The sequence below is a fragment of the Chrysemys picta genome, chromosome 2 (assembly GCF_011386835.1).
Source record: "Chrysemys picta bellii isolate R12L10 chromosome 2, ASM1138683v2, whole genome shotgun sequence".
NCBI lineage: Eukaryota > Metazoa > Chordata > Testudines > Emydidae > Chrysemys > Chrysemys picta.
In genome coordinates, this window is record NC_088792.1 from 44,475,041 (window position 1) to 44,502,844 (window position 27,804).

Here is a 27,804-nt window from a genome sequence, read left to right on the forward strand (position 1 = left end):
ATCCATTTGTAAACACCTATGGATAATTGGGTGATAAATAAAAGGCAGCATGGTTTTACCAAGAACTAATCATGCCAAACCAAACTAATTTTCTTCTTTGACAGTGTTGTTGTCCTAGCAAATGGGGAGAAGCAGTAGACATGTTGTATCTTAATTTTAGTAAGGCTTTTGACAGTCCTTCAGGACATTCTCATAAGCAAACTATGGAAATGTGGTCTAGCTTAAATTACTAGTAGGTGGGTGCATAACTAGTTGAAAGACAATATTCAAAGAGTAGGTATCAATGGTTCATTGTCAAACTGGTAAAGTATATCTATTGGGGTCATGCAGAGGTCTGTCCTTGGTTTGATGATAATCAATATTTTCCTTAATGACTTGGATAATGGAGTGGAGAGTACACTTATACAATTTGTGGCTGACACAAAGGTGAAAGGAGTCCCATGCACTATGGAGGGCAAGATTATAATTTAAAAGGAGTTTGATAAATTGGAAAAGTGGTCTGAAATCAACAAGATGAAATTCAATAAAGACAAGTGCAAAGGACTATACTTAGGAAGGAAAAATCAAATGCACAAATACAAATAATAACTGGCTAGGCAGCAGTACTGCAGAAAAGTATGTGGGAATTATACTGGATTACAAATTGAATATGAGGCAACAATGTGATGCAGTTGTGAAAAAGGTTAATATCATTATGTGGTGTATTAACTGAAGAGTTATATGTAAGCCAGGAGGTAACTGTTCTGCTCTTCTCAGCAGTAGTGAGGCCTCAGTTGAAGTATTGTGTCCAGTTTTGGGCACCACACTTTTTAGAAAGATGTAGACAAATTGGAGAGAGTCCAGAGGAGAGAAACAAAAAAGATAAGAAATGTAGAAAACGATGTATGAGGAAAGGTTAACAGTCATGTTTAGTCTTGAGAAAAGAAGACTGGGGGGAAGGAAGACCTGATATCAGCTCTGGGAAGGGGTGTTATAAAGCAGGCTGTGATCAGTTGTTCTCCATGTCCACTGAAGGTAGGACAAGAAGTAATGGGCTTAATCTGCAACAAGGGAGAGTTAGGTTAGATATTAGGAAAAACTTTAACTGTAAGAATATTTCAGTACTGGAATAGGTTACTCAGGGAGGTTGTGGAATCCAAGTCTTGAAGAATTTTAAAAACAGGCTAGACAAACACCTGTCAGGGATGGTCTAAGTATACTTGGTCCTATCTCAGTGCAATGGGAAGGATTAGGTGATCTCTAAAGGTCCCTTGCAGACCTACTTTTCTATGATTCTCTGATAATAAAACATGAAAATGGGAGACATTTGCTTTCTCTCATATTTTATTAGAGACTCTAATATCATCACAGGTTCTCAAATCTGGATCTAGTTTAGGGTACTTTTTATTTAAGGTTTGGTCCATCCACTGTTATTATGGACCTCTTCTCCTCCAGTCATTCTCCCTTTTCTCCTAAAAATTACCCTCACTTTTCTGTATTTTATGAAGGTGGTGGCTATCCCTTCCTGATGTCTTTGGGAGTAGTCATCTGGTCATTTTCCCATTTGATTCTTTGGGGACTTAGTAAATAGACCTTCTGCTTTCCCTAAATCCATGGATTTTCTTTGGAAAAAGGCAGGATGGCCGAGGAACTACTTGGTGAACTCTCTGACGAGCTGGATAGAGAGAGAGGGGCAGTTTGTCACTCATGAAAACTGTAGGAAAATAAGGGCACTGTAAAATGCTAAAGGGCAATGGTTTGTCTTGCACCAGTTTTACATAGATGTGACTATTGATTTCAGTAGAATTATTCCTGATTTAAATCCATGTAAGTGAGAGGAGACTCAGATATTAAGTTTCAACAAGGTGTGCTTAGAGAGATTGTGTCTGAATGAGCCCCAAGCTAAGCAAACCTGGCGGACTGTGAACACACATGAACTAAAAATGCCAGTTTGGGTTTGCATGCTTCTGATAAGTTACTAGGTTCACACAACCCTGTGGTCAGCACAAGTGATTAATTGTATTTTTTCAGGGCTCTGTAGTGCTGTGTTTTACAGCAGTAATATTCCGCCTCAGAAATCAATAGTTCAATGGCCCTAGTCTTGTCTGGGGTATCATTTATGTGAAGATGTCTATACCACATCTTTAGGGCAATTCCGGGTCCCCAAAATTGAGAACATTGTTAGACAAGCCATAACTGTGAGATATGTGCTATTTGTCTAACTGATGTGATACCCAAGTGCCTCTTGGGAGTTGTAGATTTCCTTTTAATGAAAGAACTGCTCAGTTTATCAGAGAGGATTAGAAACAAGTGGCGGATCAGGGCAAAAGCAAATAAAATGGAAAAAAAGTTGAACTAAAGAAAAGCTTTAGGAGTGTGTGAAAAAGGAAATGAACAGAGGCCATTGCTTGCGTGTTAAAGACTAAATAACATGCTAATTTTAGCAAATAGCAGCAGAGAGGGGTCAAAAATAAGATGTTTCTGATCAGGGCAGCATGTTAAGAAAAATTGTTCCATCTACCTATTTATACCACTCATCACTCCAGTATCTGGGTTGGTGGGTCTGAAGAGGTCACTGTATTTGGGACAAGGTACACTTTTCTAATTCACCTTGTCTAATAGATAGTGACAATAATGAGGCCCCGAGAAAACCATGACAAGCAGGAGAAGGGGGTTCTTTACAGAAAGACTCCAGAGAAGTCACAATTTGGATTTGGGATGAGAGATTGAGCCTAGAAGCAAGGGTTAGAAAGCTCTGGCAATGAATTCAGATGCTAGGAAGAATTTCAGAGATGTCAATTTATAGCCTGCATAAGATCTTGCTTGACGGTAAAATAGGGTGCAAACTGTGGGACTGGGGGTGTAATTGTAGTGGAACCAAATGTAACTAGTGATCGACCCAGCCAAATTATCTGTAGTCCCAACAGCACTATTATCCATGTGCCAGCTGCAGTACTGGGTTCTGGTGCATATATGACACCCCAAAATGTCTCAAGCCTCACATACAGTTGATGCAATTAAAATGTTTTGAGGTCTTGTTACTAATAGGAGAAGTATTATTTTATTGGTTCCAACAGATATTCCCTAAACATTCCCTAACATTTACTGTTAAAAAGGCAAAAGCAAACCTAAGTCACACCTATGTAGATTTTGTTCTGTATGTAGATTTTTTAAAAGATCTTATGCTGATCCCTTTTCATCAGAGTAAAGCATTCCTATGCTATGAAACCCAAACCTGGCTTGTGGTGATGATCTCCATGTAGTCTGTAAATGTCACCAGTATCCTATTCTTATATTTTAACGATTGCTTAAAGGGCTGCATTTCACATTTTCTAAAGCACCCATTCATTGATTTGGATTTAACAGTGTAGTCAGAAAGCTAATGTGCTGTTACAGTATGGAGTCGTAAGATGGCAGGAGACACTTATGCACACAAAGGGTTTTCTAGGCTTCTGAGAGATGAACAGCACACATCCAATCCAAAATCTATATGCTCTTAATTTAATAACACTTCTAACATACCTGGCATATTTAAAACTCAGTAATTATATGTACAATGTACAGGTGCTGTTTTACGCAGCTGACCATTATTGTTTTAAAGTTGTTATGGACTAGTTAAAATATGTAAAGATTACTATAGAAAAATAAATATACTTACACATTACGATTTCTGTTAAAGTGTTCTGATAATAAATAGTTAAAATAATTCTGCCCAAGGACAACAGGATATGAAATCATTCCAGCTCAGACAGGAAAAATATGTCCTGTTAGATGGCAGTTCCACCACCTGGGGCCATTGCAAAGACTTGAAAAAACGTTTACAGGAAACATCCCTGGACCATTCCCTATCAGTCAAAGGGCTTTGGATCAATCCTTTAGTGCTGCCTGCACCCACATTACTTTTCACCATCCCCAACACTAAACAAGATGTCATTATTTATTGGGTTGACCACATCAGATTCTGGGGCTTTACTCCTTTAGTCTCATTCCAGCTGGAGTAATGCAAAAGAACTCAGACTAAAGAGAAAATTGCAGACTACAGCTACGAAACATCACAGGACTTGTTTACATGCGGAAAAAGGCCACAGTAGGTAATGTGAGGGAGGTACTCTGCACTAACTCCCCATGTGGACACGCTTACTGACCATTGAGAGTGCCTTTGTGTGCAGTGGTTTAGTGCACTTTGGAAGCACATTAAGTTAAACTACTCAAGCACACTTGTAGCGTGCCGTAAGAACATTCACAGGACGGGGCAGTAAGTTAGGGTGTGAATTTAAAGCATACTAGCAACTCTGGACTAACTTCCTCATATAGACAAACCCTTAGTAAAAATATGTCTCACTTTAAATAAATGGAATCATTTTAGTTCATATACTAGTCACGAAACAAATTTGATATCAATCTTTACAGAAAGGGCCCCCTACCCTCAGTCTCCCCATGAAGCAAAGTGTCTATTCCATGGTCTTACTTCATTTGGTGGTACTATTTAGCCCGTGTGATGAAGTGGGAATTTTTTGTAATATTTTAATGAAGCCTATATGTGCCTATATGCTGCATTGTGACCTAGTGGGTGAAAAGGGACTGTTTGTTCCTGGGGCAAGCTAAGACACGGGTGCAAAGGGTGACTCATTTTCTGGAGCCTTAGACCCCATATCAATGGAGCTCTTGAGAAGACAATGTCAAATCCAATTGCCTGGACCTGGACACCTAGGAATCAACAATCCAGAGAGAGCTATGGACTTCAAGCTGCATCTCTCCAGCTTGGAGACAAAGAACTGGGGTGAGGTGGAATTTAAGGGTCAGCTTTGGGAAGCAGTCGGGGGCACATCTAGGAGTCTGACATAGGAAATCAGACAGAGGGACAGACAGAGCTTGAATAATGGGAGCTCACTGCAGCTTCACTGGGCTCTGGCTACCCAGAATGGACTGTTCTATAACCTTCATTTCTCTATGCTAACCGAAGTCTTCCTATGCTGTGTTCCAGTCAGCTAATAAACCCTACTGTTTCACAATGCTGGTGGAGTGTGACTGCAGGTGGTTGCGGAGGTGCATTGTTCCTTAAGATTGTACAAGTCTCCCTCAGGGGCCTGCCTCAGTGGGACTTGCTGAACGGCGCTCATGATGTGAAACAGGAGTGCTGAAGGCTCAGAGATCCAGTCTAAGGAGGCAATGAAGCTGCGCAGTTTACCCTGAAGAAAGAGTGGGGTCCTCCCAGAGACTGTTCCAAAGCTGGGGTTATAGCACTGATCCTGTGGATCTGTGACAGCCCTTACTGAGTATAAAGATTATATGAAATCCTGCAGCTGTAGTTTTGTACTAAGAGGGACTACTTTGCAGTGGGAATTTTGCCTGAGTAAAAGACTACAGGATTTGGCCTTGTATTCAGTACCCTGACACAAAGAACCCTGTACATAGAACCCTGCATAGGCGCTGACTACGTGGGTGCTTCGGGGCTGGAGCACCCAGGGGGAAAAAATGGTGGGTGCTGAGCACCTACTGGCAGTCGCCCTATCAGGGCTTCCCCCTCCCCCCAGCGCCTCCTGCCCGCCGGTGGCCCCGCCAATCAGCGCTTCTCCCTCCCTCCCTGCACCTCCCACCCACCGCAATCAGCTGTTTTGCGGCATGCAGGAGGCTGGGAGGAAGTGGGGAGGAGTGAGGATGCGGTGCGCTTGGAGGAGGGAGGCGGAATGGGGCAGGAAGAGGGGGGCAGGGGTGGAGCGGGGTTGGAAAGAGGTGGGGTGCGGCCTTCAGGGAAAGGGTGGAGGGGGTGCGGGGTTTGGGGCAAAGCCAGGGGTTGAGCACCCTCTGGCACAATGAAAAGTTGGCGTCTGTGGAACCCTGTTCCCTAAAACAAGGGGCAATGAAGTACACACTATATTTGTATTTGATAAATCAGAGCTACTGGACTTTTGTTACTTGGCTCTCATTGATGAAGTTTATACTCTAGCCCAGAGATAATTTTCTAGGAGTTTTGCAGTGACAGGTAGAAAGGGGAATTCCTGAAACTGCACCTATATTTGCAGAGCTCTTAACAGTAATTTCCTGAAGTTACAAGCCACACAAGCAATTGGTCTATCTTGGAAATATTTCTGTTCTCTGTTAGTCTGAAATAACTCTGTTGACACAGGTGTTACTGAAGGCAGAATTTGCCCCTAGACGGCAAGTTTGTAAGATTTCTACTTATTCATTACTTTTTTATTTTCAGCTTTTCTTCTCCCCACAGCCAGCCACTTTACTCTTGGAGTGTGAGAGGGTTGAATTTTAAGGATAATCTTGTCTGTGTTTTTACTTAGCCGAAAGGACATTGCGCTAGGACTGTGACCTTTGCACTTTCTTCAGTCAATAATTTCTTAACATTAATTTGAAACAACTTTAAATAGACCCTCTATGGACCCCCACCTATCAGTTAAAAGGGGAAAGAAAACTTCTTAATTGCACCAATGGTACATATAGCTTAATACACCTTGAGGTATGAAGTTTGCACCAGTGACTAGTGGATGTAGTTAGCAGGTGGATAACACTGGTGTTAGACTAGACATAAGGAATCTGGCTGGGCCAGTCACTGGTACATTTGTCTCGTTTATCATTCCACCATCAGTCCTACACTTTTTTAGGAATCAAGTACATGCTACGTACTTTTTTCTTTATGGTGGTTGTACTGGAGTAAAATTACTTCCATATTGTGAAGGTTTTAGAAAGTGTCAGATAATGATTGTTTGTTTGTTCTGGCCTGGTTGATAGTACCCATTTGAAATTTCAATTAGTCATTTAATGATTACAGTTACCCATTTGTATGTGTTTATCTTGTCACTGAAACAGTGGTGAGAAGACAGAAGAGTTGGTGAGCAAGTCTGTTCCTATTAAAACCTATTATTCATTCTTTTCTTCCCCCTCCCACTGCAAAGAGGTCTGGTGGTTTCTCTAGTCACCCCAATTCTAGCACAAAGTCATCATTCACCATCTGCTCCCTGTTTATCAGCAGCATGGTCACTCACAGGTGACTTGGTGGCTAAGCATAAATCTATAGAACACTTACAGTCCTTCTGCGTTACAGGATCCCCAAAATGACTCTCAGAAATCAATTATTTTAAGGATTTGCTTCATTGTCACTGCAATATGCACAGCATAACTGCTGCTGAGGAACAGTTGGTCATAGTGAACCCCAGGATTTTGGAAAGCAAAAGACCTCATCTTTATTGAACTTATAACACAATAAAACAGCATATTACATCAGTCATTATAACTCATTACAAGCATAGACTAAACAAATTTGGCCACAAATTCATATTAAGCAAAATGACTAATTGATTTAACTTGAGAATGCAGCATAATCACAGTCTCCATCGCTGGTCTCTCTTCATTTGCACTAGATGGAGAAGCACACATCTGTAACCACCATAACCAAGGTCTGTCTTTTCCTGATACCACTTTCCTTACCAAATGATTTTTGGAAAGTCTCTTTCTTCCCCACTTCCCAGCAGCCTGATGCCTGAGTTTGCAGTAGTCCAGTGGGACCACTGGCCCAACCACTTCCAACAATAAAATTTCTGTACACAAACCAAACAAACCTTGGCCCGTTATCTTTAAGGTATACATAGGGTGTAGCTATAGACCTCGACTGAAACAGAGGTTAATGGAGAGCAAGCAAAGCCATCAAAGAGCTGAGCTCCTCTTTGCCTATGGTCCAGGCAGGGCCAGCCTAACAATTGGTGGTGCCCTATCCGGAGTGGGATTCCATACTAATAGAAGGAGGGAAATCAGGCAGAGTTTCTTCCCGCTGTCTTGATGCCAGGAGAGTGGGAAGGGGCAGACTAGCGGTGAGTTTATAGTATGAATGAGAGGGAGATGAAGCCAGCTCAAGGGTCACAGAGCATTCCCAGTGGCTTCTGGCTTTATTTGTGTTTAAGGTTGGCCCTGGGTCATTTTTTCTATCGATAAATTGCTCAGGCCTGGCAAAGTTTCCTCCTTTTTGCCTTTTCCTGCACATAAAACTGGGAAAGGACATTACTTTAATATAAAAGTTTAAATTTTTGAGACATTGCAATGATATACAGATTGGGTGTTTACTACGTGATTATACTGCTGACTTGCTATCATTGTAGTATGATTGTTTTGAATCTTTGGAGTTCCTCTCCCAGCCCTGTCGAATTTGTGTGAGTGGTCGGTCTATACACGGGAATATCAGAACAAATTTAATGACCAGGACAATGCAAGGAACAATGAGAGAAAGCATATATGCTGCAGGAAGATACCATCTATACATTGAAGGGTACAAGAATCTCTTCCCACCGTAGACCAGTGTATGTGCAGTGCACAAAATCAGTGTCACGTATCCCAGTTTGGACTATTGGGAGAGAAAAAAAGAGCATCGGTTAAGATTGTAAAATAAACTTTACAGTAAACACTATTTATAAACTATATAAACTATTGGGATATAACCAAAATTGGAAATGAACTGAGACTGTTTAGGTGAAATTGTTTTATATTCTTAACCAAAGCTTTTTACTTCTCAAAATGTTTGCTTGGCAATTCTGATAATTTTTACCAGGTCACACCTACGTCCATCTGGTTGTAATTTTCATGAAAATTGGTGAAAATTAATCCAGAAGCCCTAGCTCTTTAGAGGCCATAGTGATAGTCCAACAAGAGTTTTCATATAATTTGGGTTTCTTCAATACACCAAAGCTTTCTTGACAGTAGACTCCCCACCCCCAGCCCCCGTAGCCCAGAATGGGTGCATTGAAGCCAACCAGTGGCTGCAATGCTTCCTATGAACCAAGTGCTAACAGTTATCAGTGTTGCACTGTCACCAGGGTTGTACTCTTTATACCCACATGATATTATGTGCCATGGGTTTACCAGTTTTGCTTGCACATGAGCTGGACCTTAGAACAGGTGACTCACTAGAGGAAAGGCAGGCTCCCTATAGGTGTCCAACATGGAGTGGGGAGGCAGGATTTGTAGCAGCAGGGATGGCTGCTAATGCAGCCAAACAAGCTGTGACATGCCCCACTGGCTCTCTGATATCTGGTGAGGTAGGACTAGCAGTGTGGATGGCCCACATCTTTGGGACTAGCAGTGTCAGGACGAGTGAGCAGTAGGGGTAGATAATGCGGTCAAGTGCCGGATGAGTGCCATTGACAGACTTACAGAATTCAAACACAGAGAGCGGGAAAGGGTCAAAGATGGAGTAGAGGCATAAAGGGGCTGAAGAGGAGGAAGAGGAGGCAGAAAGAACAAGTGCACATGAGCAGAGGCAATTTCAGCCTGGCTAAGGTTGGCACTTGATGGCATTATACAAAATAAAATGTTGATACTTTGTGCTCAAAAAAGTTCTCCATCGCTGACCACCTCAGTGGACTAACCATTTTACAATTTATATAATGAAACCGTTTTGTAGCCTTAAATTCTTTTCCATAAATGGAGCATAAACTTCTCATCTGACTAGGATGCTATAAAGGTGCAGGCAGTCGATGAGCACCCCTTTGCAGCCCAGCGTGACGCTGCTGGAGTGCCCCACCTAGATTGCCCCCAGCAGAGCAGCAGTAGATTTCAGTTTAACAGCCCAGGCAAGAAGAAGCAAACATTTTTTTAAAACAAAATACCATATCCCCTTTTAAAAAGGCTTCAGCCCAGGAACCATTACAACCAATAGCTCGTCAGGCCCTGGTTCAAGCTGCCCAAATTCCACACCCCAAGTCTCTGAATCAGTTCCAAGTCTCTCTCCTAGTGCCTATAAGAGCAACTGTCATTCACTTCAGCCTACCTGACACCCTGTGCTTCCTGTTCCTTTTATAAAACTCAACCCTGCCAGGGCCTCTTTGATTATTCCCAGGCTTTCGGCTCCAGCCTGTCCCCTTAAAGGAACAGTACCTTTTAATCACACACTGCATTCCTTTACAGATGTACACTAGCACCAGTACTACTACAAATATGTAAGTCTGGATTTTCAAACCCCGGGACCTATGATGTCCAATTGCTGTGTTTGAAAATGAGGTAAATGCGGCAATGAAATATGAGCTAACTCTCTCATCCTCACCCATATGAACATATTTTTGGCTAATACTTCTGATTTTCAGCCAATCTCTTGTTCTGGGGGATGGGGCATGTTTTGCACAATTCCTTTTAAGAGATGCTTATGGTCTCACAAAGATGAGGAGGGAAGGCTGTGTTGCTTATATGGAGAGTCTAAAGAAAAGCTACCTCCTGCCAGACAGAGTGCATCATTTTATGACAATCACTTAGAAAATCACCACATTTTTCCAGTGTTGCGAGGAGGAAATGGATTGTTAATATTGACTTTTCATTTACGAAACGTCAAAAAGTGGCAGTATAGTTGCTTGTATGTTGTCTGAATATTGTTGGCACTTCACAGTGACAATAACTGTCAATTTATTTAACACAGTGAATTTCCAGACTAATGCTAACTGAAATTTCAACCTGGAGTAAATACTTTGAGTCAAAATAATTAGTGAAAGAACATGGGTTTTTAATCAGTGGCTGAATATTTCAGGGGTTTACTCAATGTAACTGATCACTCTGTTTTGTACAACCATCTTCTGAAAGCAACAAATTTGTCATTGCAACTTCTCATTTGTTGTTTGGAAGTTCAGGGTTTTTTTTTTACTTTATATAAGTGGTGACCGCAGTGCCACCATCATGAGCTACCAGGGAAACATGAAAGTTGACAGAAGAGTGCAGGGAATATAGCAGAGAGAAAGGACATGAACTCAGTTTTTTAGTTGAAAGAAGGTATATTTCTCACCTGTACAAATCGAAATTCTCTCCAGTTGACGCTGTTGCTGACAGAGGGCAAGGAAGTTATTCCCAGCAAGACAAACAGAAAAAATCCCAGGATGCCTAAAGCCACGTAAGAGTCACTAATCCAGCCATTAGTGTTGTTAAATGGATCTGTTCTGTTGTCCTTTATCTGAAGAAAAATATCACATATACTTTAATAGTGCAGTAGCTGCATCTCCAATGGACAGAAAAATGCCCTTTAACATGAGGTTTCCTTTAAGGTGAACTGAAAAGGTTTTTGTAAATAGATTAAAACAATCTGAAACAGCAGACCAGCTTGTCTCCTGAACAGAGCGGGGTGTTCTGAACTGCCAGCATGCCGGGCCTTCCATAGCATGTGCCACTCAGAGGCAGCAGATACAGTGTTGCATTCAGCCACGGCCGGCGCTTCCATTTAGGCGACCTAGGCGGTCGCCTCGGGCAACAGGATTTGGGAGGTGGCATTTTGCCGCCCTTGGCTGCAATTCTGCGGCGGGGAGTCCTTCCGCGCTCCGGGTCTTCGGCGGCAGTTCTGCGGCGGGTCCTTCACTCGCTCCAGGACCCACCGCCGAAGTGTCCCGAAGACCGAGAGCGCGGAAGGACCCCCGCCTAGGGCGGCAAAAACCCTGGCGCTGCTCCTGCATACAGCCTTAGTGTAGCATTAATAAAGCTTTGTAATGTGAGCATACATTTTGATGACTGCGGGGATGTGGTTATTTTTAAAAATAAGGCCTGGCTTTCTGCATGTCAGTAAATGTGCCACTCTCAAAGAGATATGCAGAAATATGGAACATGTACCTCAAAATTATTTATAATTAATATTTTTCTGCACCTGTTGTTAACCACTACACTAGCCAGAAGGAAGATTGAGATCAGAAGTCCCCCATTTAACCACAGCACCAGTGATCTTTGGAAATACAGATGTCTAGAGGAAACACCAACCATACAAAGAAATTCAATAGCATAAAATCAATACAAATATGACTTTTGACATGAAATTCTGAAACTCAACCTACAAAACAGTAGCATACATAAGTGGGGTTGGGGGGAGCAATGAACAGAAACTTACCTGAGATATGACGTAACCATTTAATCTCCATCTTACATAATAGCGAATAGGGATAACAAGCGTATACAAAACATGTAGAAAAGCAAAAACCAAGGCTACTAATCCAAGCTGTTTCCTACAAAGCATCCATTTGTCCAGCCAGTCTGGGAAACGACTGTATTTTGTACCTCTGTGTAACTGGAGAATTGCAGCAATTATGCCGGGAAGGTAAACCAAAGCAAGAAGGATGAGTGCCACTATGGGGCAGACTCGATTTGGAATGCTAATTGCAATAAAAAATGATAAGTCTTTGTTTTCATGTATGTAGGGGTAGATTACATCACGAATCAAACTGTAGAAGAAAAAAAATGCACTTAGGCCAATAGCCAAGTAGATGGGAAACTTCCACATTGGAAAGAGTTGCAGTGGGTAATTTTCTATCTCTTTGGCTGCCAAGAGAGAGCCTTGATCCAATGGTGTAAGACCAAGAGTCCGAACAATATCCATCACCATTTGTTTGGCTTTGTTGTCATCTCCACAGACAAACACCTGCAACAAAAAGAATGGGCTTTATTTTGATAAATCTTTGGGACAGTCTTTACTATTGACCTGTATGGGTATAAAATAAGACCTTAAAGTTGATTGTATTTCCAAACTTTCTAGAAATCATTGGCTTTCTTGCCAGTCTTTGATGCAAGGGTCAAACAATAACATGCTCCGCTACTGAGAATCAGAATCAGAAGTAAAACCTTTTCATTGGGGAGGTGGAAGGTTTAAAGTGAAACAATCATATATATGAAAATAGCACAATATAATACATTTAATGATATTTAGCGCGAACTGTTGGATTTTAGCACACGCTTTGGAAGACAACTCTGTCAAGCAATTTATAAACACAATTGCATCTTACTGGTAAAGGGTTCTCGGGGATTTTATATAAATGGTCACAATTTTCCATTTTTGCACCACACATATAAAGCAGTGATTCCCAAGGGTCCCAGAGCAATCAGGATACAGGTAATAGGAATATAGATCACCTGTCATTAAAATAAATATTTCTCTTCAAGGATTCTGAGAACAATGTAGAGGGAGCCTCTCTCATATGGGTATGCAGGGTAATAGAAAAGTGTACCCTCACCAGCCAATTACCATGTGCACAGGGCAGCCAGAAGGATGGTGGGAGGAAGGAGGGTGTTTTGGGAAAGACGATACTCATCTTGGAGTCTGGAGAAAAAAAGCAACCTGTTCTCATTCAGACCCACAATAATGGGGATTTTTGGAGCTTCTGACCATAGTGCAGCCTGAAGGGAGCTATATCTGTGCAGAGATCAGCCTGGACAGGAGTACAAGGCACCAGATCCTTGGCTTTGCCCTGGCAGCACAAAGCAGGTTTAATGATGGCTTAAGTGACCAGTTGAGACAGCACACGGCGTAAGGGAACTCTGATGGTTCCTGGCTGCCAGAGCAGTCCCTTGGGGACAGTTGCACCTGGAGCAGCTTAAAGTAACCCCTGAAGTTGCAATAAGCTGTTTCTCAGGCCTAGCCCAGCACACAGTGGACCAAGGGTCAGAGAACCATGAAGACGGCTAACAAACTTCATAGTTCCTCCAGCCATCCCAAGCTGCCTAAGTATCAAAATCTCCATGCCCTTCTTGCTCCCTGCCCATCCCCACAACACTTCTGAACTCTGGATAAGTCCAATCTTGCTTCTGAACTCTGTGGGAAGGGACATATCTGCTTCCACGCTTATCCACTACCTGAAAGTAGCCCCAATGGAAGTGTGATTTACACAACTTGATATTTCTTCTCCACCCTACATTCCTTTCTGTCTCAGTTCTCCTCCTGCTTTGTCCAAGTTCCCTCATTATGCTTCTTCCTCTTTTCTTTCCCTCTTCTCTTGATCCTTTGGCTCTTTCTTCTCAATTCCTTTCCTTAGTCTTTCCTATCTTCAGCTTCCTACAACCCTCATTTCATCCTGGTGGTCTCCCTCTTTTTGAAGTTGCTCTTGCTTACTTTTGTAACTTACAAACATTTTTAGATGATTTTAAAATCCTCCCAACACTGTAGATGCATAACAGCAGTTCCCTTCTCTGATCTCTGTTAACATCTTCCTGCAGTTTGGGGGTGAGGGACAGGTGCTTAACGATCAAAAGGCAGGGAAAATCAATGTTTTTTAAATGTTGGGGATAGAGATTTATTTCTAGGCTAAGATCAAACAATCATATTTGAGCATGAAAGGATTTTTTTTAGCTTAGTTATTTGACTGAACACAGGGGATCATAATGAAAGTTGCATCTGAACCTTGTCTGATATTTTTCTCCTTATTTACATGTATTTTGCTGTACTGTTCAGAAATTGCCATATGATATAATTTACAAGAAGCTCTTGTTCTTTCATCTTACCTGTCTGCTTGCATCCAACGTGCCTGACTGCAAGGCCCATGCTGACACGGTGTTAAATGCTTTCACTACCTTAGCGCCTGGCACCAGTTGAGCAAGGTATTCAGCATTGGATTCAGGATATTGGTTTATTTTGAGGTTGTTGCTTACATCCACCAATACTTTTCCATGGAGAACTTCAGTTAACTCTGTGAGGAAGTTGTAATGTTGTCTCTGAATTGCTACAATAATAATGTCAGCCTTCTGCGCAGCTTCTCCATGTCTCAGCACCTCTGTGCCTTTGGGAATCAGACTGGAAGTCTGTGCATTTCGGCTTCCGAACACTATTGAGTAGCCACACTGGAGCATTTTATACCCCAGAGATCTTCCAAAATCTCCTGTTCCAAAAATACACACAGTCTCTTTTTTATTAGGAGAGTTTTCAGCAAGAGGGATCATGTTGGAAGAATTTTTCTCCATATCTAAAAAACAGTAATAGGGAAAAACAAAACAGGAATACTTTGAAAAGGACAAACTAGCATGGTGCTTTGATTATACCAAAATGTATATTAACATTCTCTTTGTTTCTTGGACCATTTAGCAGGAAAGTCTAACAATTAACACACATTGTCAGAGGGCTTACTGTGCCGTTTTATCAAGAAAAGTAAAGTTAATTTCTCTCCATGGGCTTATAGCGCCCTACCTTTCCCTCAGCTGATAGATGCAGACCCTAGATGTGGAAGAACTGTTTCAGTTCTCTTCTCTGAGGGGAAAAGGGGGAGAAGGGGCAGGATATATAGAGAAGAAGGAATAGTATTTGCCCCATGTTTCTGGGTCATTTCTGCTTACTTTGTTGACAGAAATAAGTTAAAGGGGAACTTACCAAGAGAAATCAGAACCTGGAGGCTCTTTGCAGGAAAACTCAAAGAAAAGACATCACAAAAGGAGCAAGCTGGGAACTCACCTGCCCTACTCAGTGTTTTATTGTTATTGCTCTTCAATGCCAATGTGTTTTATTAGGAAAGAACCCCAGGAGAAGGGACTACTGAGGTACTGGGCTACTAGAGTGTATTTCCTTTACTTATAATGATTCTATTATAAGCAATGTATAACTATTGATCTAGTAGGTACTTATATGACCTACTTCACTGTAATATCTAAGTGCCTCACAATCTTTTTTATCTTTATTTTTTATTTGCATTGTGGTATCACCTAGGATCCCTAGTGACCAGGACCCTACTGAGTTAGATGTTGTACAAATACAGGACAAAAAGACAGTCCTTGCCCCAAAGAGCTTACGGTCTATGTATCCTCTCAACACCCCTGTGAGATAGGAAAGGATTATTATTCTCATTTTACTGATGGTGGACTGAGGCGCAGAGAGACAAAGTGAATTGCCCAAGGTCATGCAAGAAGTCTATGGCAGTGCAGGGAATTGACGCCAGGTCTCCTGAGTCCCTGGTAGAGTCCTAACACACCACCGTCCTTTCTCTATGAATCTATACATACTATACAAAGGAAACCTATTCAAAGGGACCCATAAGTAGAAAGTTCTAAGAAGCTACTATTTGTATGCTCTGTCATGTGATACTACATTGTGCTTCCTTTGGACATGTTTAAAAATCACTCTATGCTGGGTATGCTGATGTCCTGGGAGACTGTGATGGGGTGTGTACCCCACAGGCCCTGAAAGGGTTAATGTGAGCCTGAGAGGTCAGTTGTGGTACCTGGCTGCACTTGGAAGGAGAGCCAGGCTTAATGGATCATGAAGCCCAGCTGGACAGGAGCAGGCTGGTTAGCATAAAGCCAGGAAGATGAGAGCAGAAGAGGGCTAAAGGGGGGGGGAGTCTTCAGTCACTCTCTGGGTACAGAGAGGTGGTGAAGAGGAAACCCACGGGGGAGAATAAGCCCTTAATCCTAGCCCTGGAAGAAAGGTCTACCCAGAGAAGTTACGAGGAAGAAAGCCTGAGAGAGGCTGGGTTGGAAGAAGCCCAGGGAAACAGCAGCAAGGAGTGGGACTGCACAGACCATGGCTGCTGGTTATACAGTTCCTCCCCCGGAACCCAGTGTAGAAGGAGGGCCTAGGTTCCCCTACCAGCCACTGGGAACATGGCATGGGACCTGGCGATGTGAAATGGAAGACTGTCTGAGGTGGCGTCTGGACAGCTTGTCTGATGGGACTTCGTTACCTTGAAAGGGGAGGACTATATAGTGACCGGCTGGAGGGACAAGTCACCAAGAGGGAGTACCCTGAGTCACAGAGAGAAAGAGGGGCCACAATATGAGCAACTGACAGAAGGGGTTACAAGACACGGTGAAAGCTAATTCCCAGATACCGCTAAGGAGGTGCAACTGTGATGAGTGAACCCCTTTACATAGACGCAAATGGGAGGAAGGCTGTATAATTCCCTCTTATGGATATTCTTATATTTCAAAGCAGAATAGCAGCATCTGTAATACTCATTAATTTCTCAGAGCCACTACATAGTAAGATGCAACATTCCTTTTTTTAACATATTCTGTACTATAAACTGGAGGATTGACCTTGTTCGAAATATGGCAGTATCCCGCTCAAATCTTCCAGGGCCTCCAACCTTAAGAAGTCAGAAAGCTGACACTGAGTGAACTGTGTGGCAGTCATGTCCTCTCCTAACTGAGATTTGAATGGAAATCAAATGGCTGTTTCTATGTGACGTGCAGAATTAATTAATATTATAAACATTTTATTCATGAAAGCTACAGCAATAAGAACCAAATCTACAAAGTGTCTCCAGTGTTCTTTAAAACAGAACAACAAACATTTAATTTGCCAATGATTGTTTGGGGCTAAGCACTTGCCCAAATGATCCAGCAAGCAATGTTCTGACCTCTAGAGACCTTAAATATTGTTTTCTGTTTATATGCCTCCAATTACAGGCCAAGCACTCACAAAACTAAGTGTTCCTCATGTAGGCCTTGCCATATGATTCTTGAGAACTGGAGAAGGAGGGATTACATAACTGAATTCACCCACATCTGAAACACAGGATAGGTAACATAGTCTTTTACAACTCTTCAGGGTGACAGTAATCACATTTGGGCGGCTATGGAATAGTACAGTGGTAATAAACTGTTTTGTAGGAGCCGAAAGTATAAGAGGTATTTATAGGCTTATAAACATTGCATTGGCTTGTGTCAGAGAGCAATGATGATTAAATGACTGTATTTCTGGGCCCACCCTGCTCCTAATGAAGTCAATGGGAATTCTGTCTTTCACTTCAGTGGCGGCAAGCTCAGGTCCCAAAAATGCCTTTAAGAAAGGCTGTCTGTATGCCTCTTGCTCTATAGCACACTGGGCTCTTCTCTCTTTCATCCCTTTCTAGAACTCTCCATTCCTCTTCCCCTAGAGAGAAGTCTGCAGAAATTTTTTTTTCTTTGCTCTACTATTTAGGGTCCTATCCAACAAGGTGCTGACAGCCTCCTATAGGGTTCTGAGCATCTTCAGTTCCTAGTTAAGCTGAGGTTGAGGTTGCTCAGTACCTTGTAGGATTGGGCCCTTAGAGCTGATAGGCCAAATTTTGCTGGCCTCACTCTCACAACTAGTCCCATGTCATGCAGTGAGGCCACTTGCATGAATAAACTAAGGAGAATTCAGCCTTGTTTGTTAGGAAATACTGGGTGTCAGACATAATGAAAGATGATGGTGCTTATTATCATCACCGTAGTGATTTGATGGCACACAAATACCAGAGATAAATTAGTCAGTAGTTAATGTCTTCATAGATATCGTACATTGTTAAATCTTATTTGATAACTTTGTGTAGTTTAACATTTGTTCCTGCAACACATAATCCAAGAATACAGTACTGTACTAAGTGATATGGAAAAAGTTGGCTTTGAAGCTACAAGCCATCTGTAACTTGCCTAGTTACAAGAACAAATATGGAAATGAAATGAGTTGACTTCCATCTAACCCCTTTTCAGTCCTATTATTCCCTCAAGCTTTTTGGCAAAATTTAGTAAAATTTCCACCTGTTGCTGAATTGGCTTGATTTTTTTTTCTAGACTGAGGTTTATGCAGGGGTGAAAGTAAGATAAATTATTTACCAGTACAGGGGCCCGGCTCTGGGCCCCTGGAAGGGGTGGAGCCTTGGGTGAAAGGAGCGGGGCTGAGGGTCAGACTCCCCCAGCCAGCCCTTCCATGCTGCCCGGCCCATGCTGCCCAGGCCTCTGGTGACGATTTAAAGGGCCCGGGGCTCTGGTTGCTGCCACGGTAGAGGTGGCTGGGAGCCCCAGGCCCTTTTAAATCACCGGGCCCTGGGGCAGCTGCCCCTTTGGCCCCCTCACTCCCTGTCAGTAGCCCTGCTGGTAGGCTGCCTACCCGTTGACGCCCCTGGATGGGGGGCAGGGAGGAAGGAGGAGCGATGTTAAAGCACTGCCGTAGGCCGATACCGGTGGCCACTTCTTACCGGTATGCCGGACAGGCCTGTACTGGCCTACTTTCACCTCTGGGTTTATGATTTGTAATGAATCTTCTGTGATAAGTTCCCAGGGTAAGTCATCTGGGTATCTCAAAACCTCAGAAACCTACAGGCAATGATGATTTTGTTCTGAGTTTTGGCTTTCCTATGTGCATTTGGCTCAAAATTAAAACTCAGGCTGCAACTCAATGGGTATGAATGTGTGAAAATCAAAACTAATAAGTGTTTGACAGAATCCATGACAAAAAGACCCTAGTGAGTTTCCCACAGCTCTAGCTGTAATTCCTACTAATATACTTTACTACATCAGTTGATGTATTTTAATACAACATCAATATAAAGGACTGTACATGAAGAATAACATCTTGCGGCTCAGGGTTCAATCCCGTGAGGTGTTTGAAAACAGATCTGATAAAGCACAGCTTTAGGCATATGCTTTGCTTTAAGCATGACTTAATGGGACAATTCACATGATTAAAGTTGAGCACGTAGTATCATAGAATTATCGGACTGGAAGGGACCTCGAGAGGTCATCTAGTCCAGTCCCCTGCACTCATGGCAGGACTAAATAATATCTAGACCAGTTGTTCCCAAACTTTTCGGCATCACGCCCCCTTTTTAATTTTTGAGAAACCCTCCTGCCCCCCACCTCTCCTTTACCATCATCCAACCCCCCCGATACCTGTCCCCTGACTGCCCCCTTCCAGGACCCCCCGTCCCTAACCACTCCCCGGGACCCCGCTCCTTATCCAACCCCCCCGGTCCCTGTCTCTTGACCACCACCCCCAGAACCTCTGCCCCATCCAACTGCTCCCTCTCCCCTGACTGCCCCCCGAGACCTCCTGCCCCTTATCCAACCCCCCTCCCCTCGCTTCCTGCCCCCTTACCAGGCTGCTCAGAGCAGCAGGACTGGCTTATTGGAAAGCCTGGGAGGTGGGCGGGCACAAGTCACGCTGCTCGTGCGGTGGCGTGCCTGCAGGGGAGGGGGGACAGGAGGGGAGGGAACAGGGGCTAGCCTCCTCGGCTGGGAGCTCAAGGGCCAGGCAGCCTCGCGCCTCCCTTGGAATTTCTTCACGCCCCCCCGGGGGGCACACCCCCCAGTTTGGGAACCTATGATCTAGACCATTCCTGACAGGTGTTTGTGTAACCTGCTCTTAAAAATCTCCAATGATGGAGATTCCACAATCTCCGTAGGCAATTTATTCCAGTGCTTAACGGCCCTGAAAGTTAGGAAGTTTTTCCTAATAGCCAACCTAAACCTCCCTTGCTGCAATTTAAGCCCATTGCTTCTTGTCCTATCCTCAGAAGTTAAGAAAAACAATTCTTCTCCCTCCTCCTTGTAACAACCTTTTATGTACCTTGAAAACGGTTATCATGTCCCCTCTCTATCTTCTCTTTTCCAGACTAAGCAAACCCAGTTTTTTCAATCTTCCATCATAAGTCATGTTTTCTAGACCTTTAATCATGTTTGTTGCTCTTCTCTGGACTTTCTCCAATTTGTCCACATCTTTCCTGAAATGTGGTGCTCAGAACTGGCCACAATACTCCAGTTGAGGCCTAATCAGCATGGAGTAAAGTGGAAGAAGTACTTCTTGTGTCTTGCTTACAACACTCCTGCTAATACATCCCGGAATAATGTTTGTTTTTTTCTCAACAGTGTTACACTGTTGACTCATATTTAGCTTGTGGTCCACTATGACCCCCAGTTCCCTTTCTGCAGTACTCCTTCCTAGGCAGTCATTTCCCATTTTGTATGTGTAAAACTGATTGTTCCTTGCTTAAGTGCCTTGCTGGATGAGGGCTGGAATGCTCAGTACCTTCCAGGACCAAGCCCCAGGACTTTGGACTCACCTCTGTCACAGACTTCCTATGTGATCATGGCCATGTGATCACTTAAACTCTCTGTGGCTCAATTCCCAGGCTGTCATATGGGAATATAATACTTCCTTTGTCTGTCTTGTCTATTAGACTGTAAATTTTTAAAGGCAGAGTCTGTCTCATGCTGCATGTGTGCACAGCACCTGGCACAATGTGATGCTGATCTTTGTTGGAGCTTGTAGATGCTGTTGTAATTAGCTAAAAAAACAAAACAAAAAAACCTAAGTGCTGATGAACATAAAGTCTTACACTAGTGTTTAAGGGAATATTAATGCTGAAATAGAACATTACTGAATCTTTCAAAATATCCATAATTAATATCCAGTTAATGACACAGGTTTCATCCTACCACTTATTCCAAAAATGGATAGAAAAAATTAATATGCACTTTAAATTTAGCCTGCTTTTGAACAATTCTGGAGTTGTGTGGTTTGGAAATATGCATATTTGATTACTCTTTCAATTAAAATGAGTTGCAGCCTTATGAAATAGCTTCAGCAAAGTGGGAAGCTATGAAAAATAAATCACATGGAAACAGATTTAGTTACTTCCCTCTAAATGTTATTCATTAAGATATATTACAAATATATAAATATACAAATAAATAAAAATGGGCACTAAATTACAGATATTTTATCAGAGATTTCTGTTACACTGTGACCTAATGCTAAATAGCTTATGCTACAAAGTAGTTATCATGCTGTTCTGGTTCTATAGCAGTGATGCTCAGATCTCAGTGGTTCAGGAGCCAAATTAGCAATCAACATTACCCAAAAGAGCCACAGGAGTGCAAAGTCATTGTTTCATTTATTCTCACAGCAAAATGACTGACCAAGTGTTGTTCTTTTATCAACTACAATGGTTAACAACATAGTAAAAGCATCTTGATTGGTTAATAACGTAGACTGGTTAATAATGAAATCACACAGTATTTTAATATCACATGCTGCCAAGAACTGCAGGAGACACATTAAAGAGCCACTTGCAGCTTGCGAGCCTCAGTCTGAGTATCACTGTTCTACAGTCTGCGTTTGATGCAAAATCACTGAAGAGATTTTAACGTGGTTCTCATGCTGTTAGCCAGGACCTGATCCTCTGAGATGCTCAGTGTCTTCGGAAAGGTGGAAGCTTGTGTACTACCTACTATTTTAAAATAGTCAGCATTTCATGTCTGTTAATATTCATTTAGCAAGAAGAACATGAATATAATGAACTTGTCTCCCAATCACTGCTCTGGGAGTTGAGGATGTTCAGTACTTTGCAGGATTGTGCCCTATATTGGGCTGCTTCTCACTCTCTTATAACTATTTGTCCAATGAATGTGGAGATGTAATTCGCTTGTTCTAAAAACACTCTTCTTATGTTTACATGGGCTGGTGCTTCTACAGGTGTTTGAGGAATCTAATCTTTTGTTTCCTGGAATCTAGACACATATACATCCCCCTATTCCAATTCAATCATTCAATAGCTTGTCTGCTCACCCCTCCTCTGAGAAACTTCAGAGGAAAATAATTTGTAAAACACCAGGGAAAGTAGTTTAATGTGAAATATCCCTTGGTGTCTTTCCTTAAAATGTTTGGGAAAGAGAAAAAAAGAGAACGTAGTTAAAGTTTCAAAATAATTGTTCAGAAAATTTCAGTCGCTCGATTTCCCCCCCCCCCCAAAAAAACCAAACAAACTAGAAAATGAAAAGTAAGTGTGTTTGGGGGGAGGTGTTCAGTTTGTTTTTTTCCTTTCCACCCTTTGTCTCCTAAGAAAAGCGTGAAGAACCCCCCCCACCCAAAATTGAAAATAGAATTTTTCCGAACAAAATCTTTTAGAAATTAAAAAAATCTTTCTAAACCTGCAGAATGCAAGTGACTTCAATTTTTATTTTTTTTCCCCACTAAAAATGGTTTTCCGTTTTCAACCTGCTCTAAAACGGAATCAGTTTGACTTAAACAATATTAATCAGATTCTCATAAGACAGTGAACGAAACCTATGATGTTATACAGTCCAATTCTCTACCAATATAGGATTGTTTCCAGCATTTGAGACCGATTTTTCTACCCCAGCCTGCTTCTGGTGCAAAGGGAGTGGAAACCTCCAAGTCCCTAGTACAGAGAATCAGGGAGCCACACCCAGTTCCCTGACATCCACAGCAGCAAATGGAATCTTTATGCACGTCTAATTCTCAGTGTTCCAAAGGCAAAGGCTTCCATCACTTTCTTTGGGAGACCGAGAACAGATGTTGTGAGAGGAAGTGATTGTAAGCCACTGACATTCCCTCACCCCCAGCGATAGCTAAAAGCAAGTGGACCTGGGTCCTGCTACAGGAGAGGGAGGGGGGAAAATACAGTTGATTCCTCTTCAGATTCTTATGGATCTGTAGCCTTTGTTTGTGAGCCTTTCTTGGAGAATTTGCCTTTTGTAATGAAACTCCAAACCATGATCACTTTGCATTATTTTTGGATTTGGGTTTGTAAATTTTACTTAGAGAGCCACTATATTTCTGTTCAGCCAGTAGATGGCAACATAACCTAGCTTTGTTCTGTGATAGTCTTACAGTACGTACATAATGCTTGGGAGAAAACATATAAGAATTATTTTTAGTTCTTTTATTTAGGTGTTCAGATACTATAGGGATGAACGCCAAAGAAATGCTTATCAATACATGGCATCTGGCTTTTCTACCATAATATTTTCTTGCTTTCTTTTTTTGGTAAAGATTGACTCCTTTGGAAAAGAATCCTTATATAAGTTCTATAACCATTTGCTTATCTGCTTTTTGCTCTGCAGTGTTGTTGTTGGTTGCTTCCTAATATAGAGTCCTAGCCAACTGAAGATCTGGTCTATGCATCCACGCCCTTTCTGAAAACCAGCTCGCTCTTTTCTGAGAATGCTATCAACTGCCTCTGATGTACGCTGGACTATGATCTTACACAATACTTTGCTTAGCACAGATAAAAGTGTGATACCATGCCAGTTATTACAATCACTGAGTTCCTTTCTTTGGTATCTTCACTGTAACCCCATTGGTCCACTCATCTGGCACTTTTTCCCTTTTACAGACTGATTTAAATGGAGGGGCCAGGATAGATGCTGCTAATTTAAGATTTACCTTGAACAATTTCTGCATTCAAGTTATCCTTGCCATGCTTTCCCATTATTTAAGGATTTGATGGCTTGAATTATCTCTTCCTTAGTTGGGGTGTCTGTGTTGATATCAAGATCTTCTTCTGCCTCCTGGATGTTTGCTTCCTCTTTAGGTGGCTCCCTGTTCAGCAATTCTTTGAAATGCTCTGTCCTGCTCATTTATTGTTCTTTTTTGGTTGTTAGTAGGTGTCCTTGTTTGTTCCTGATGAGTGTTTGTTGGTGTCTGCTGTTTACCACTGATAAGCCGCATCATTTTATACAGTTCCTTGTTCACCACAAGCAGCTGCATCCTCTGCTTGTGTTGTCAGGTTATCAATATAATGCTGTTTGTCCACTCTCACAAGGCGTTTGATCTCCCGTTGTGACTTGCTATACTGCTCGTTGTATTTGTCCTTTAGCTTCCGGGATTTTGTGTCTAAAACTTTTTTCTTCAGGGCTCGTCTGGTTTCTATGGCGTTCCAAGTGCTGGATGTAATCCACTCCTTCCTTCTCTTCTGCCTGTAGCCTAGACAGGCTTCACTGCTCTGTTTATAAATTGCTGTTACTTTGTCCCATTTCTTGTTGATCTCCTCATCTGCAGTCCCCTCCCCTTCATCAGGGTCTGCAAGTGCTTGAAACCTGTTCTTTAACTGCAGAACGAAGGCTTTCAGTATTTCAAGGGACTTTAGCTTGTCAATATCAAAACATCTATGTCCCTTGTTTGGTGAACCCACATTTCTCAGTTTTAGCTTGATGGAGGCTGTCACAAGGTGGTGGTTGCTGCCAACATCTGCACCCCTTCTCACTTTCACATCTGTTAGTGAGTGTCGCCATTTGCCACTGATCATGATATGGTCAATCTGGTTCTTATCTCTGCCATTTGGAGAACACCATGTCAGTTTGTGAATTTCACAATGTTCAAATACGGTTCCGCCGATGATTAGGTCATTCATATTACAGAAATCAACAAGCCTCTCTCCGTTTTCATTCATGGTGCCACACCCATGTCTTCCCATTGCTCTGTCATTGTTTGTGTTGTCCTTACCGACCTTGGCATTCAGGTTTCCCATTACGATAGTTAGGCTGTGGTGTGGTACTTCTCTAACTCTGCCTGTAGTGTAAGATAGAATTTGTCCTTTACTTCTTCATCACTGTAATTTGTCGGAGCATAACACTGAATCAAGGGGATATTATTGTGTTTCCCTTTCAGTCTGGCTCTCATAAGTCTGCTGCTGATGGATTTCCATTCAAGCAGGGAATGTTCCACTCCCTTCTTCAAAAGTATGGCAACACCCTCATGGTGTTGTCCATCATCCCGTCCAGAAAACAGCAAAGTTTCTCCCGAGGCGGTTGTTAATCTTCCTGATCCCACCCATCTGCTCTTGCTGACACCCAGGATGTGTAAGTTGTGACGTCTCATCTCTGCTGTGACCTGAGCTAGCTTCCCTGCTTCGTACATTGTCCATACGTTCCAAAAACCAAGTTTGGTTTTTGACTTGGTGTTGAGCACTTCAGTCTTCATGCCAGTGGCTTCCACTACTGGCAGTCATACGGGTCATTGACTCCTGAAGGCCATCACACACAGTAATGGTTAATTTCTCTGTCGCTGTTTCCGTAACATATTTTGTTTTTTACGGGACAGGGTTGTTAGCTATGTGCCTAACCCCCAACCTGGAGGACCAGGGTGTCTGTTTTGCCTGGCCCCTTCCCTACAGACCAATCCAGCATGGTTGAACCTATCAGAAGCAAAAAGCCCCCGCCGACACAGACTCTGGGAATCGTTAGAGCACGCAAACTGTCCCACCATGACAAGGCACAGACACCAGAGAACAGACACTCCTACTGATGTAACTGCCCCGCTACACTGACTTAACACCACCTCTGCGGGCAGCGTAGACTCAGGGTCGATGTAGTTAGGTCAACACAGTGTCAGTGTGAGCGCTGCATTACTTATGTTGACTATTACTGGTCTCCAGTAGCTGTCCCATAATGCCCCATACTGATCGCTCTGGTCACCATTGTGAACTCCTCTGCCCAGGGGTCAGCTGCCATTCCCCTTTAAAGCCCCATGAATTTTTGAAATTCCTTTTCCTGGGTGCCTGGTGAGGTGAGCACACCTAGCAGCTCTCCATTGATGTGTGTAACTGCCTAGCTGACCATGCCAGCGACACGCTGCAGATACACAAGAGGTATATGGATCTCCTGGGCTGGTGGGGAGAAGAGGCTGTGCAGGAACAGCTCTGATCCAGCCGTAGAAATGTGGACATCTACAAGCAGATTGCTCAGTGGATGCAGGAGAAGGGCTACAACAGGAACACACAACAGTGCTTCGTGAAAGCCAAGGAGCTGTGGCAGGCATACCAGAAGGGAAGAGAGGTCAACAATCAATCTGGTGTGGAGTTGGAGACCTGCTGCTTTTACAAAAAGCTGCATGCCAGCCATCCTTGGTGGACACCCCCCGCCCCCCAGAGCACCCTGGATACTTCGGAGGAGCCCAAGTCACAGACCCCCACTGTGAACAGGGAGGGGGGACGAGGACAAGGAAGGAGGAGTGTGGGGGATGGGCGACCGGGGGATCCAGTTGCACAGTGAGCCAGGACACGTAAGAACAGTAGGACGATGGAATAGATGCCTCGGGAGGTTGTGGAAGCTTCTTCACTGGAGGTTTTCAACAGGAGGCTACATAGCCATCTGTCCTGGATGGTTTAGACACAACAAATCCTGCATCTTGGTTGGGGGTTACTCTAGATGATCCTTGCAGTCCCTCTAACCCTGTGGTTCTATGTTTTTTACTCCTCTGCAGTCCAGACAATCCCGATTTGTTGAACAAAGGTGAACATGATGTTGGGGAAGGAACCTCTGGTGAGTAGGTAGTTTGCTTTGAAATTCCAGGGTATGGAACCTCCAAAGTAGCAGGACACCTCTGTTGATTTACTCTTGTTTATCTGTGCTAGAAGAGGTAGTGAAACAACCAAGAGAGATAGAGTTGCTACCTGGTTTTAATTCCTCTCTAGAGTGCAGCAAAAATGGTCATGCGGAGCAGTTTATGTGCATCTTGTGAATCCTCCGTAGAGATCTTGATGAAACTTTTATGGAAAGTTTTTATGGAAAACTTTTATGGAAACTGCAATCCTCTGCCGAAGGTTTCTGGGGAAGGCTGCCATATTTCTTCCACTGCGATAGGACACTTTCCCATGCCAGTCAGCAAGTACTTCAGCAAGCACCATTGCAGTACAAGCCTAGCAGCATATGGGTCCAGATGGCATCAGGACACCAGCTGCACTCTCTCTACCTTTGTTACCATCAGGAGTGAGATAGCCGCTAAAATCACCACTGCCTGTGGAAAACAGTGCCAGTATTCAGTTCCATTGCCCTATACCAATATACTCATGCCTGTAAGCTATTTCCCCAACCTTAAACCCTGCCCCCACCCCCAAAGAGCCATACTCAACATGGCTGGTGCGGTGACTGGCACCGTGCTGTATCAGTCCCATGGATAAGTGAGAATGTAATGCTTACCCTTTTGGGGGATCAAAGTTTAAAATGGCTTTTTTAAATTGCCTGGTTCATGTTACCGAATAAAATTCTATTTTTTTTAATCAAGATTCATCGTTATTAGTTCACAACACACGCTGTCTGACGCTGAGCAGGTCTGACACACACCAATTTCCTGGTACTTCATTTTGTCACAAACCCATAAAATCATTCACAAACACTGTTCTATTCCTACATGACAGCAGTCACTACAAGAATCGTACTAGGCTGCAAGAGAGCAAGGCCAGGTAGAGCACACTACAGCATCATACCTTACTCTGGCTCACTATTAAAATGTTCTCTCAAAGCCTCCCTGAGCTGTATAGCTCTGCACTGAGCTCTTCTAATTGAGCTCCACCGCCTCTGTTCATCCTGGCAGAAACTTTCCTCCTTTGCTTCACAGATATTTTGCAGGACACAGAGGTGCTATTACCATTGGGATGCTTTTCTCACCGAGGTCCAATCTCCTATGTAAACAATGCCAGCAACCCTTCCTACAACCAAAGGCACATTCAACTGCCATTCTGCACCTGCTGAGCTGTAGTTGAAGCACCCTTTGGTGCTGTTGAGGTGGCCAGTGTATGGCATCATGAGCCTTGGGAGTAAGGAGTTCACTCCCAGGATCACACTGGC

At 42.9% G+C, this 27,804-nt stretch overlaps 1 protein-coding gene across 1 annotated transcript in view; it reads right to left on the bottom strand.

Annotated features, from left to right (window-relative positions):
- Nucleotides 1-7,147: 7,147 nt before the first annotated feature.
- Nucleotides 7,148-27,804, bottom strand: part of STEAP4 (STEAP4 metalloreductase) — a 32,978-nt gene continuing 12,321 nt past the window's right edge. The window contains exons 2-5 of the mRNA XM_005282421.5: nucleotides 14,209-14,666; nucleotides 11,828-12,355; nucleotides 10,745-10,909; nucleotides 7,148-8,323 (exon numbers count right to left, since the gene is read on the bottom strand). Of these exons, the coding sequence (XP_005282478.1) occupies nucleotides 8,054-8,323; nucleotides 10,745-10,909; nucleotides 11,828-12,355; nucleotides 14,209-14,664 (1,419 nt within the window). The 5' untranslated portion in view covers nucleotides 14,665-14,666 and the 3' untranslated portion in view covers nucleotides 7,148-8,053. The remainder of the gene's footprint in view (nucleotides 8,324-10,744; nucleotides 10,910-11,827; nucleotides 12,356-14,208; nucleotides 14,667-27,804) is intronic.